This window comes from Quercus lobata, chromosome 5, assembly GCF_001633185.2.
Source record: "Quercus lobata isolate SW786 chromosome 5, ValleyOak3.0 Primary Assembly, whole genome shotgun sequence".
Taxonomy (NCBI): Eukaryota; Viridiplantae; Streptophyta; class Magnoliopsida; order Fagales; family Fagaceae; genus Quercus; species Quercus lobata.
This window is the reverse complement of record NC_044908.1, coordinates 76457571-76471811: the sequence shown is the minus strand read 5'-3', so window position 1 is coordinate 76471811 and position 14241 is coordinate 76457571. Positions and strand designations below refer to the sequence as shown.

Here is a 14241-nt window from a genome sequence, read left to right as displayed (position 1 = left end):
GATAGACATGAATAATGAGAGTGCGAATCCGTAGGTAGAGGTTGGTCAAAGTCTTTGATAACATTCAATACTTTTTTTTTTTTTTTTTTGATAAGAAGATAACATTCAATACTTGAAAACACGTGAAGCGACTTTTATTCAAGAAACTGCTGGCCTTACGAATGTGATCATATCATAGGAAGAAAAAACAAAATAAAGGACTTGTGGAGGGACCCAGTCAAAGTTGTGGAAAAGTAAAACAAAAGCATAGAAAAGTCATTAACAGAGAAAATATCGTAAATTTGGAAATAAATTTGGAAATAGAAAATATTGGGCCGGTGAGCAAAAGAAACTCACATTTTCACATTTTAAATAATATTGTATATATTTTTGTAAGGACGCGATTCGTGACGGACCGTAACAGTGTCGGGTTCGCACGTAAAAAGGCCCCTAACAATATCATTTGTAGAGCGTGGGTTTGAAAGGTTAGGCCTTGATCGATAGGCGGTGGGTTTTTCGCGGTGTTTGTACGAGTTTAAGTTTTCCTTCACCTCTGGAGTCTTTCTCCTGGAGGTGGGCTGGGAGGCTCTGGTTTTTGGCCATTTTTCCCAACCCAAAACAACCCTAGGTTCCTTAGTTTTCCTTTTATACTCGCCTGTATCCATTTATCCTTCATCCACGTGTAGGGTCAATCTTTCCAAGGCTGATACTTGTCCCATCAGCCTATCCCCCAAAGTCGTTGGGGATGGTTGTAAAAGCCAAAGAATGCGGCTCTGTCAGGTTCAGAGTATTAAATGGCAGTAACAGCAGCTTTCCCCGGATATTTTAGATCTTTTTTACGAGTTTCAGTTTTATACCATTTTTACCCTTCTTTACGAGGGGAAACTTTGGGTCTGCCGAGGACTGAACTACCCTCGGCGGTACCCAAAGGCCATTTTGTTGAACTTGGGCCATAATCCTCCTCGGCTTGGCCCATAAATCACTTACGCCCTACATTAGCCCCTTAAAACCCGGCTGTCCAACCTCTGGGCTGGACAGGGGGGTTTTGGTGACGCCAAACTTCTTCCTGTGGCCCAATCTATTCGGCCTATTAAACATGCTGGCGGTTCCTCATATGCCCAAGAGATTCACCGGTCTACGAGATAGTTTTTAATTTCGCGCTTGAGGCGCTCTTATCGCTTGGGGTATCCAAAACGCGCTTTGAATAATCACTATTTACGAGACTACTTTAATTCGACGGTTTATTTTGATGGGGTGGAGAAGCGGAACCGGCGTGTTTGGGTTTGCTGATTCCTTTGGAGATCTGAACTTATTAAATGCCCCCCGCTCCGCCCTCTGTATAAGTAGGACAGGAGGAGGTGATTGTTTTTACCAAAAATCCCTTTTCATCCTCCTGCGACTCTGGAATACTTAGCCTCCCTTAAGATTCGGTTTACTCGCTGGTTTATACACTTAATCGTAAAATACTTTACCATAACAACAAGGGATGCAAAAGCCCCACCCCTCCCAAAAACGCCACGTTCCGGTAAAGCTTATCATGGCTCGATCGGGACAAGGATGGCGAAGACTCAAAATCAACCTCATCCCTCTTTCAGTCAAAATCCGAAGCAGGGACTCGTCACGTCAAACTTTCGACGTGACTGAGTCGAGAACACCCAAGATCGTTACCATCCGGCTCCTCACGAGCGTACCTAATATGGCACCGGCGTGTTAGGAGTCAAGGCGGAGGCAGGGGCTAAGTGCTTCTGCTTCTCCCTCTTTCGCTCCTTGGTGCCCTCCCCCTCCCTCTTCTTATTGTCTTCCCAGCACCAGTTCCGCCCTGGTGCTGTTTCTTTTCTATCTTTTGTTCCTCTCTTTGTCTCTTCATCTCTCTCTCTTCTTCTCCTCCTTCTTTACTCATGTCCTCCATTTTCTTTATTCATCCCCTTCATCTTCGTCATTGATTTCTTCCTTACTATTTCTTTCTTCTTCATTCATTTTCTTTTTTAAAGTGAGTCCCTCTCTCAGTATGAGCAGCAATGAGGCAGAGATTGGAGAAACTTTGAAGACGAGTTTAAAAGACGCTTGACAGTTTACTTTTCTGTACTACAGATGTAATGGTTGCTTAGGCAGTTTACATTTTGTATAGCCTCGTTTGAGCCCCTTTTTGTATGTTGTGATAATTTTTTATATTAATAAAAATTGTTGTCTACCTTATTTCGCATGTTATGTCTCTATGTTTTCATAAATTTGCAAGCGCTGCTCGGCACAATAATATAGCATCTAAATCAATGACGACTAAGACCAAAATATTTGATAATAAAATGATGTCGCCATAGCTTTAATAGAAGTGCTTGGCACAATAAGGCCGACCCGTAAAAAATAGTACTCACCCGGAACTAGCCGAGGAGAGAACCGAAGGCTTGATGCCGTGTGAGAAATAGCCGTCCGAGGACATATCCCCTGCCAAATGAATAGCCCTCTTATACGACTAAATGCTGGGGCGTCCCACCACCTTCCTTACCCCCTTATTGGCCTTAACCTTCTATGGTGTTTAAGCCGTAGACGAAGTGACTTGACGTCTTTATCAAGTAGCCCATCTTACGAAATTCAAACCTTTACTTACCCAAGTATTTGGTTTCCCCATAGGCTTGAGTCCGAGGACCATGCAAGACATAGGTTCTGTCCGACACTTGTAATTTTCATCTTTTGTACTTGGTTTCCCATAGGCTTGAGTCCGAGGACCATTCAAGACCTAGGTTCTGTCCCCGGGCCCTTGTGCTGAATCGGGCCTGGGCCGCGAGTTGACTGGGCCCAAAATTAGGGGGTATTTCCGTATTCTCAGGCCACGCGATATTTTCTGGGCGTCCCAGTATTCGAGGTGCGCCTTCTCGAGACTCCTCTAACTTCAGGGTTGCAGACGACGTCGGAAATCGAGCCAGAGACATTTTGTCTGTAGCGTTCCTTGGGACGCTGCGTGAATTAAATGCTACTATCTTATCTTTTGATATAAATAGGAGAGAAAGTTACTTTTCCTACGCACAAATCCTTCAGCTTCCTCCTTTAGGTAATCATGTTTGAGGCGAGGGTCAGGGAAAAAGAACTTTCTCCACCGCGGAGGCGCCGTGTCCTCCCGAGACTCGAAGGAGTGATGCACGGGCCAAGAAAGCATAAACTTAAGGGAAATTTACACTTCTACGGAGGGGGGAGGGTGTCTCCCCCCCTTTCAGTCAAAATCCGAAGCAGGTTCTGGTCATGCCAGATTTTTGGTATGTCCGAAGAAGGAATTTCCACCATCAGCACTGTCTACCTTGTAACCGGCAAATTCTTGCGGGGGCTTCCCAACTTCCGGCTCCCTGCGCCTTTTCTGTAGATGGTGTTAGCCTGAGGTCAGGTTCTTTGGCTGCCTGAGTTATGGGCATGCAGAAGTGTCGAGGAATAGTTTCCTTGGACAACAACTTGGCGCAATAGCCAACCTCTCCTCTGAGCTGTCCCCACGGCTTTCTCTCCACTCGCTTGTATTTCCCTTTACTTATGTAGTCAGTTTTAGTGTAAGCTTGTTTCAGCTTCTCATTGTACACTGTACTGTTCCTTTGTCTTAATAGAACATGAGTCCATTTCTCTATGCATATCTTTCTTCTCCGTAACAACTACTTTATGCATGAATATTAAATGCAAGCTTGCTCTTAAGGATATTCCGAGCAGAAAAAATGCTTTAATACAGGTTCTTACGAATTCAAACTCACAAATATTATCAAGTATAGCAATGATAACTTTCAATAAATTAAACTCTTGGAACTAACCGGGATAAGCGCTGAGTACTACGCGACGCATGCTAGACCAATGTCCGAGAACGATAATCTCTAAATAATTCGTCTGAAAGGGTAGCTAAGTAGCGAGGGACTTTGATTGTGTTTTTGGGTAGTGAATTGCGTCGTACCGGATCAACCCCTTTGACACTAGGGACTCGAGGGCAGATTGTAGAATCTATGCATTCAAGGTATTAACCCATTTGTGAACTAGGAGTCCTCCTCGGATGGATTTTGAGGTTTACGTGTCATAGTTGGTTCCACATCCAGGTAGTTGGTTTTCCCACAGGCTTGAGTCCGAGGACTATGCAATGCCTTGGTTCTGTCCAAAACCTAGTTTTCCATATCCAGGTAGTTGGTTTCCCCTGAGGCTTGGGTCCGAGGACCATGCAATGCCTTGATTCTGTCCAAAACCTAGTTTTCCACATCCAAGTAGTTGGTTTCCCCTGAGGCTTGAGTCCGGTGGACCATGCAATGCCTTGGTTCTGTCCAAAACCTAGTTTTCCCACATCCAGGTAGTTGGTTTCCCCTGAGGCTTGAGTCCGGTGGACCATGCAATGCCTTGGTTCTGTCCAAAACCTAGTTTTCCACATCCAGGTAGTTGGTTTCCCCTGAGGCTTGAGTCCGGTGGACCATGCAATGCCTTGGTTCTGTCCAAAACCTAGTTTTCCACATCCAGGTAGTTGGTTTCCCCTGAGGCTTGAGTCTGGTGGACCATGCAATGCCTTGGTTCTGTCCAAAACCTAGTTTTCCCACATCCAGGTAGTTGGTTTCCCCTGAGGCTTAAGTCCGGTGGACCATGCAATGCCTTGGTTCTGTCCAAAACCTAGTTTTCCCACATCCAGGTAGTTGGTTTCCCCTGAGGCTTGGGTCCGAGGACCATGCAATGCCTTGGTTCTGTCCAAAACCTAGTTTTCCACATCCAGGTAGTTGGTTTCCCCTGAGGCTTGGGTCCGAGGACCATGCAATGCCTTGGTTCTGTCCAAAACCTAGTTTTCCCACATCCAGGTAGTTGGTTTCCCCTGAGGCTTGGGTCCGAGGACCATGCAATGCCTTGGTTCTGTCCAAAACCTAGTTTTCCCACATCCAGGTAGTTGGTTTCCCCTGAGGCTTGGGTCCGAGGACCATGCAATGCCTTGGTTCTGTCCAAAACCTAGTTTTCTCTTTGTGTGGGATCTTGGCTTTAGGGGAGTTAGCTCCTCAGCCAAGCCCCTAAAGTTTATCCATACGGTTAACGCTACCAAGTGCCTAGTTTGCTCTTTACAGGGGACCTTGGCTTTAAGGGAGTTAGCTCCTCAACCCAGCCCCTAGTCAAGAAACGTAGTCCCTAACAGATCTTTATACTAGAACTCTATATCCAACGGTTAGATATATCGAAGAAACTCTATCGACCCATTTTCTATACCAACACACAAGCCTTCCCCACAGACGGCGCCAATTGTAAGGACGCGATTCGTGACGGACCGTAACAGTGTCGGGTTCGCACGTAAAAAGGCCCCTAACAATATCATTTGTAGAGCGTGGGTTTGAAAGGCTAGGCCTTGATCGATAGGCGGTGGGTTTTTCGCGGTGTTCGTACGAGTTTAAGTTTTCCTTCACCCCTGGAGTCTTTCTCCTAGAGGTGGGCTGGGAGGCTCTGGTTTTTGGCCATTTTTCCCAACTCAAAACAACCCTAGGTTCCTTAGTTTTCCTTTTATACTCGCCTGTATCCATTTATCCTTCATCCACGTGTAGGGTCAATCTTTCCAAGGCTGATACTTGTCCCATCAGCCTATCCCCCAAAGTCGTTGGGGATGGTTGTAAAAGCCAAAGAATGCGGCTCAGTCAGGTTCAGAGCATTAAATGGCAGTAACAGCAGCTTTCCCCGGATATTTTAGATCTTTTTTACGAGTTTCAGTTTTATACCATTTTTACCCTTCTTTACGAGGGGAAACTTTGGGTCTGCCGAGGACTGAACTACCCTCGGCGGTACCCAAAGGCCATTTTGTTGAACTTGGGCCATAACCTCCTCGGCTTGGCCCATAAATCACTTACGCCTTACAATTTTTACATATTTTTTTATTCACATGTGTTTTAAAAAATTTCAAACAACAATTCTCAAATTACTCTATCAAATACCCCTTAATCATCTTTTTTTTTTTCTTTTTTTTAATTTTTAATTTTACAAATACTACTCTATTCTAATTTAAATGTATAGGTATGTAAAACTCCTTCTTGGAGACTTGAATCCGGTCCTTACTCTCCGCACTCCATAAACACTTATATTTATAAAGTAACTATCACGTCAAAAATATGCAGTAGTAAAAAATATCTTCTTATAAACTAGTATATATATCCACTATTTTACATCAATATTCATACTAATAAAGATAAGTTTCGGCCTTTCGGCACTAAATGCAAACCTAATTAAATGTAACCCAATATCAAAAACAAAAACACTTGGAACAGACTCAAGAAACAAAAGCCACCCCACTCAGTTCCAAGAAATGAACAGCAAAGTTTGCTACTTTCCGAACCAAAGTGTCCGGAGACGAACACATATTACAAAGTCTCAAGCATGTCTCATTTCTATGATTCCATAAAAACCAACTGGTAGTGCAGATCAACAAGTCAAGTTTACTCTGGAGGTCAGGCACATAAACAGTGACATCAAAGAAGAGTAGGTTGGGAAGCTTTAAGCATGCTTTACACAAGCAACTTCTACAACATGTTTCGCCAGTAACTGAGCAAGACCATAGAGCATAGGGGTCATTGCATGCCTTCCATAGGAATAACTTAATTCTGTTGGGTACTTGAAATTTCCAAAAATCTCAATAAGTGGTGGGATCGTGAATTGTTTTAGGATTAACTAAGAATGCTAGTAGAATATTTGAAAACAAAGCATAGCATTAGCACTTTAATAGAATATTGCCCTGAATTATTAACTAACCAAATCAGTACGTCAATTGAGTCCCAATTTCTCAAAGGAATCCCTTTGATGGCAGCTACTTCATGAGGAAAATAATTGATCAATGAGAGATTCTTTCCAGTAGTGAGAATCGAGAACAATTAGGGCCCCCAACTTTGCTATTCTAGGGAGCATTGTACATGGCGAGATGACCTTAAAGTAAGTGTGCGTAGGCAACCATTACTCTTTGCCAAATTCCAATTTTGTCTCGTTTGCCATCTCAACATATTAGTACCTTCTCTAACACGGTCCTTTACGCCAAGATACATTTCTAAGAAAAATGACCATTTCGAGGAATATGAGAATCTAAAAATGGAGAATTTGACTGTTTTTTTTTTTAGTAGCGGTCATCCCTGCTTTGCTAGCATTGCCAGGTTGAAACTATGAAATCACAAAATCCCATATACCCCCTGTAACCTATGCACAATTTGGTCTAATTGAACTAGTGAAGTTTCTTCTCCTCAGATCATTAGCCCCCACAAAAAGCTGCTCATCATCCTTGTGTGGTGCCTACAAAGTTTTCTAGTTATTAAAAAAAAAATCTCATGCCATAAGTTGAGAAAGATTGAGCCACAGCTTTGATCAAAATCTCCCTACCTGCTTGTGAAAGGGGTTTCTCCTTCCCGACTACAACTTTTTCCAGTTCCTTAATTGTTACAAAAACAGGGCATTTGTTACGTCCCACCATATAGCTAGTAGGCCCAAATGTCTATCATATTCCTTCTCATCGTTAATATTCAGCTCCGATGCAGTCTCATACAAAGATAAGGTGTTTAAGATGTGTCGACATTCTGCTAGAGATGTACTACAAAAAGAGTAAACTATTGTTCGCAAATAGTGAGTGGAAATAACGAGGCCTCCATGACAAATAGCCACAACCCAAATCTGTTTGTGGTAGTCTTGTAGCAATATAAATTGAGTACAACTAGGGTAGCATTATTTTGTATTCTTTTCTCAATACTTAATTTTACAAATAATAGCAAACGTTTATTATCATACATGAAGGCTCAATTTCTTAGAGAACGGTCATGTGTATTATAGTGTTCAAGTTCCATGACTTAGAAAAGAGAGAGTAGCTTTGGAGAATTCCTTCCTACAAACACTATCGAGGGTACAGTTCAGTAATTGATGCTTCATTGACAGACCATTGCACTGATGTGCTTGAAGATTTATCTGAGTTCACCTCTATTGTTGGCATGTTCGTGCTAGAAGATTTATCTGACCTCATCTCTATTGTTGGCATGTTCTGCTCTGTTCTACTATGAAGGAAAAAAGGTGGCTTTTGAGGTGATGGCAAAGTAACAGAGTCACTGTTTAGCATAAGAATTATTGTTGTTATTGAGGGTCTATCAGCAGGATTTTCCTGGACACAAAGTAAGCCAATATGGATGCATTGGATAACTTCATTTCTCGGGCAAGAATCTCTCATATCCGAATCCAGCACGTCCAAGTATGATCCATTGCTCCAGTGTTTCCAAGCCTGCATCAATTTGGTGAGTATTTTTAAAATATCAATTTCCTTTCCCTTTGACTTAAAGTTGATGTATAGGAAATAATAACAGAAAATGAGTTCTAGAATATGTGTTTCACTCACATAGCTCAACAAGTCCTCGGCTGTATCTGATTGACCGAATGCACTAATTTTTTTGCCACTTAAAATTTCCAGTATAAGGACACCAAAACTATATACGTCAGATTTCATAGAAAACTGTCCGTGCATTGCATATTCTGGAGACATGTAACCACTGCAAACCAAAATCATCAATTCAGTAATTTTATAAAGAGACTATAAAACCTTAAGACTTTATCTAGTTTGGTTACATTTAAAGCTAACTTTCACATGTAAGTATTGCAGGGAATATATCTAATTATGATGCAGGGAATGTTGTGGAAACAATGCATCTCTAGATTGTCCATAAATGACTTGATACAAAATTTACGAGGTTAGAAAGAATTGTGTTTCCCATTTTCATGTGATTAATTTGTTAGGATGAAAAAAAAGTTGATAAATTATTTATATAATCTAGTACTTACAATGTTCCAACAATCTTACTGGTGTTCCCTTGGGTTTCATCAACTCCAAAAATTTTTGCCATGCCAAAATCTGAAATTTTTGGATTCAAATTTGCATCTAGCAATATATTACTAGCCTTAAGATCACGATGTATAATTCTAAGCCTAGAATCCTCGTGTAGATAAAGGATTCCTCGAGCAACTCCAACAATAATATTGTAACGGCTTGACCAATCCAATAAGCTTCGCTTCTCAGGGTCTACACACTCATCAAAATCCAGTATTCAAGTTAGATTAAACATATCAATTATCAAATTAAAATACATACATGTGTATATATATATATATATATATATATTACTCTATCTCTTGCGTCTTCCCCAACTCCACAACACTCAATTCGTTAAGCAACATAAAAATTGAAATATAAACTTATTGATACATGTTACATGACAAACAAGGAAGTATATATATTAGCTTAGAAGTGACTAACCAAATAAAAAGTAGTCAAGGCTTTTGTTGGGCACAAATTCATAGAGAAGTAACTTTTCTACTCCTTCCAAACAGTATCCTAAAAGCCTAACTAGATTTCTGTGTTGAAGTTTGGCTACCAACAAGACCTCGTTTTTAAATTCATCTGCACCTTGTCGAGAGTTTTGTGAGAGTCTTTTTACAGCTATTTCTTGTTTGTTGGGAAGTGTACCCTGAGAATATATACTGACCCCAATTAGAGCAATTCATTTCCCAAGAAGCTTCTGAATTTTTGAATTGTTTGGATTTCCCAAGCGTTGAGTTCACAATACTAAATGAGTACTCTCTCATTCATTAGTTTGGCAAAGTACCTTCTTCAAAATAAAAAATAATAACAATAAAAATAAAATTACACCAAAAGTTTCCATACCTTGAAAACCTCACCAAAGCCACCACTACCCAGCTTGTTATCATCTGCGAAGTTGTTTGTCGCGGCTTCAATTGTAGCCAAATCATATTGCAAGGAATCCGTTGTAATTTCACCGGATGCTATTGATATATAAGCACGACAATGGGTTAAAGGTTGCCGGCAAATTAAATGCTCTGTTTGGAAGCATATAGAAAATGCTTTATTTTTTAGTGGGTGCTTGAAAAGCTATACATGGAAATTTATAAATATGCTTAAATACTAGAAGCCTATTATTAATGACATATATAAATGAAAATGATATCAGCTAACCATAACTCTTGTGATTTTTTTTATTAATTTCCTTTCAGCTTTACGATATTCTAGACACTTATACAGGCTATATAATTAATATATGAATTTCGATAATTGCCATCTAACATAAGGCACGAAACCAAGATTTTTATCTTTAAGGGACCAAAACACAAAATAAAAAAATTTTGCCACATAAAAATAAGAAATATACTAAATTAATATGAAAATTAAAATTACTATCTATTTAGTATTAATAAAATATAAATGGAAAAACACAACATAATAATTTATTAATACATTTCAATTAAATTTTTAATGATCAATGAGGGGCCTATGGCCCCATTTTCCTCGAATAGGAGTCTGCAGACACGAGAAAATTAAACATTGTATAGAATCAATTTTAAAAATTACCATTTTCATATGGTACAGCATTGTACTTCTTTTTTGCTCTCCTACTTAGAAAGTAGTAGCCAATACAGAGTAGCAATATAGAGAAAACAGTTGGAGCAACGACAGCGATAATTATCAACAATGTGTTTCTGCTTTTTCCTGCATAGATCAAGAGGATTTTTATTAAACAATGCAATGGTTGATGTTAAAGATATGAAGACACAATCATAGTTAAGCCCATCCCCAAGTGCAATCCTATATATCTGATGTGTATGTAAAACCCAAATCCTATTTAGAGCGCAAGTAAAGAAATCTTAATCCCACTTGTATTGCGCTTCTTATAATCATATTAGACTAGGATTTAGCCTCTTATGATGGGTTCATTGTAAAATATAATATTTAATACTTAATTGTAAAAATATAGCAAATTCCATCGTGGCGAGGTAAGTTCTTTTTTTTTTTTTTCCTTGCTATTACTATGTCTCATCCTCTTCAACATTCCACATCCCTTTTAAACTTAGAGCATCAGCATTATCTGTTACAAAAGTATGTTATTTTAACACATAAAAAAGTCCATTTTATTATTTTAGCATATCATTTTACCATACACCCTACATTACATGTTCTATTATTTAATTTCATACATTAAATTAATATTTACTTAAAACTCATCCCAATAATAAACAATAAAAATTGTACCTTTTGCAAACACTAAAATAGGAGAGGATAGAGAGTATAATAAAAAAACAATAAAAATTTTATAACTTGTGAATAGTACCGTTCCAAATTTGAAATAGTAATGTACACCAATGTTAAAAGTTTTAGAATTTGAATCATATGATGATAGAACTTTTTTTAGTGTTTGATGTGCCAAATGACAAATATTTGGCATCTAGCACACCTAATGGCTCTTAGAGTATTATTATTGATGGTGCTAAAAAGTCATATTGCTAAAACTTTTTAGCACCGCCAAATACAAAACTATGCCTATATTGGTGGAGCCAAAGCCAAATAATTTGACTCCACATCTATAGTGCACAGCTTCTTTTGGGTGTACACCGAAGCTCATGTAAAAAAAATTATTATTTTATTAATGTGTTCACAATACAAAACTTTGTATTATTATTCACATGTTCACACTACTTTCTATTATTATTATTCACATGTTCATACTGCACTGTAACTCATTCATGCGTACACACTATAGCTCATATGTAATAAAAAAATATTATTTTATTATGTTGCTTATATTATTTTATTGTATTGAAAGTTAAAATAAAACCATTAATATTAACTATTTTGTAAAGTGAGAAAGTAAAATAAATAAAATAACTTTTTATGGACCATATTGCTAAATTTATAGCTCCACTATTGTAGATATTCTAAATGAGTTAAGACTTAGGAGTACTAGTATCATGCATGCCAAACATGAAAAACAACCTTACTTTATGGGTCTATTTGGTACTATTTTTTAAACAACAATTTTCATCATTTAAACACCACAACATATATTTTTACAATATTTTTTTACCTACACCTATTTCTTAAACACTAGGCACAATACTCTTCTACTATGTTCTATAATTTTTTTACTTTATCTTTTCTTTTTCTTTCTCCTTTCACATGTCATGTCATGTCTCTCATTTTGCAGTTGATTTTTTTTTTTTCTTTTTTAACAAAAAGTTAATCTTACTTAATTTTTTTTATAGTAATCTTACTTTAATTTTCTTATCTTACTTTAATTAATGTTGATGGATTAAAAAGTAAGAAACCTGACGTAAGTGAGTTGTTAAATAATGTGCTAAAATAAAATTTTGATGTGTCATAATAACCTTTTTTTTTTTTTTTTTTTTTAAGCAAAGCTATTCTAAAGCTATGAGAACATTCACAGCAATGGTTTTAAAAATTTTAGTTTTCTTTTTTGGTAAACATAAAAAAAAAAAAAAAAAGTTTTAATAACTTAAAAAGTCATTTTATCAAATTTACCACACTGGACCTCCTCTATTTCAGCATATAACACATTAAAAAATAAATAAATAAATAAACCTTCACCCACGGACACCATTCCACAACCCCAAAACACTCACAAATAGCCATAACCATGGCCAAACACTTACCACAACCACAGAACACCCATACCACCAGCGAAACACTTACCCACATCCGCAAGTCTCCCCATAAAATTACTTTGAAAATCCAGAAAAATTCTTAGCAAAAGACAATCCCTATACACTCTTTCATCTTCATCCTCAAGCCAAAACCCAAAACTCAACCCTTTCATCTTCAACCCCACCCACAGTGTGACCCACAGCCGAGTCTCACCACCCACAGTGTGACCCACCAATCCAACCACCACAACCCGATCAGATAGAGGAGAAAGGGACGAGAAAGAGAGGGAGCTAGATTCAGGTACGATCTTAAAAATAATTTAATTAAAAAGAAAAAAAAAAGTTTGCACTTCATCAGCCATCCTATCCTTAAGCTGTGGAGGAGGAGGACCCAAAAATTTTAAACCGTAAACTGAACTGAATAATCTCTGAAAGCCCGTTTCTTCATTTTTATTTCTCATTTAAAATTTAAAATATTACTTTTCTATTAATATAATTTCTAATTTGAATCATAAAATGCATCTGCTTCAATTATATACTGATACATACCTTTTGGAGGTGGAGGAGGAGGTGGAGGAGCAAGAAGCACCGGGGTTGGTGATGGTGACGGTACGGCTTGTAGCTTGTAAAACGGATATATTTCGTACCTAATAAAACAACTAGGATTCAAAACATTACCCCCTTGCTTTCCTGCACAACAACTTGGCAGATATCCTATGAGAGTCCGAAGACACCTATTGCAATCAGAGCCGGATAGCAGAGGGTCGCATTGGACAAGGCTGTATAAGGTTTGTAAATCCGAAAATTTGGCTTCTGTTGTTGCAAATTTCATTGCACCGGACGGAGCATTTGATGCTTTGGTTTCTATTTCATTCATTGAAGTTCCAAGTAGCTGTGTGAACCGGCCTGGATCTGTTATGTTCTGAGTGTTACTCAATAAAAAGGTCAGATCTGCGCCCATGGTGGAGAAGAATGACTCGTTTGAGTAGCGTAACACGCATTCACCGTACCATATCACGGCCACTTTTTCTACGGGGCAGTACTGCTCCTGAACAATTAGTTTGGTTGCGGCTGACACACATTCTCGGCAATCAATAGGGGTGAGGTCTCCACGGCAAAAGAAGAGGCCGTAGACTGTTGTCCCTGGGGTTTGGCCAACGGTGGTGTTGTAGAAACCACTTTCACGCGTGGAATTTGAGGAAAGGGAAGAGAGGAGGCGGTTGAGGTTGGACTGGTAGGTGCTATTGCGGGTGAAAGTGGTTTGGTTTGAACAGGAATGCCAGCGATATTCTGGGGCTGCTTCACTGTTTAGGCTTAGGAAGCTGAGTAAGGAAAGGATTAGTAGGAACATGGAGACCTTGAAAGAAGGCATCCCCATTGTCGTTTGATCAGTCTTGTGCTCATTCTTCAGGATGCAAGACATGGAAAAGGCCTAGTTAAAAGAAAAATTATTCTTCCTTCCTTGCTTTTTCTTGGAAAAATTGGTATATAATAAGATAAACTGATAAAGGTCATTATTTCCACTCCAATGAACAAAGGCAAGCGATTTGCCTGTGGACTTTTCAAAATGATGAAAGTGTTGAAAAACTATATGTCAGTCAACGGAGACTTCATTTTCCACCATTTGTGGATTCATGAATGAAAAACTTACTGTTTACGTGAAAGTGACTGCGGTCACTACCATTCAAGAGGGTCTTAGGGAAAATTGTGAATTTATTTTTATTATCAGAAAAACTCCAAATTTTCTTTGTTATTACTTTTTATACTCTATTAAGGACAAAATACTTGGTTGAAATTTCAATATCCCAAATCCTACGTTGGGAA

The 14241-nt window shown here is 38.7% G+C and overlaps 1 protein-coding gene across 2 annotated transcripts; it reads right to left on the bottom strand.

The window, feature by feature from the left end:
• Positions 1 to 7576: 7576 nt before the first annotated feature.
• Positions 7577 to 14022, bottom strand: LOC115992815 (cysteine-rich receptor-like protein kinase 10). 2 transcript variants are annotated; one of them, XM_031117055.1, is made up of 7 exons: positions 12967 to 14022; positions 10331 to 10468; positions 9629 to 9801; positions 9221 to 9431; positions 8749 to 8986; positions 8309 to 8459; positions 7577 to 8194 (listed from the first exon to the last, which is right to left on the bottom strand). In XM_031117055.1, exons 1-7 carry the CDS (start codon positions 13838 to 13840, stop codon positions 7817 to 7819), a joined length of 2163 nt encoding a protein of 720 aa, XP_030972915.1. In that variant the 5' UTR covers positions 13841 to 14022; the 3' UTR covers positions 7577 to 7816. The 2 variants fall into 2 exon arrangements, with proteins under 2 accessions (XP_030972915.1, XP_030972917.1); XM_031117057.1 differs by having other exon boundaries at positions 9629 to 9747; positions 12967 to 14016.
• Between the last annotated feature and the right edge of the window lie 219 nt (positions 14023 to 14241).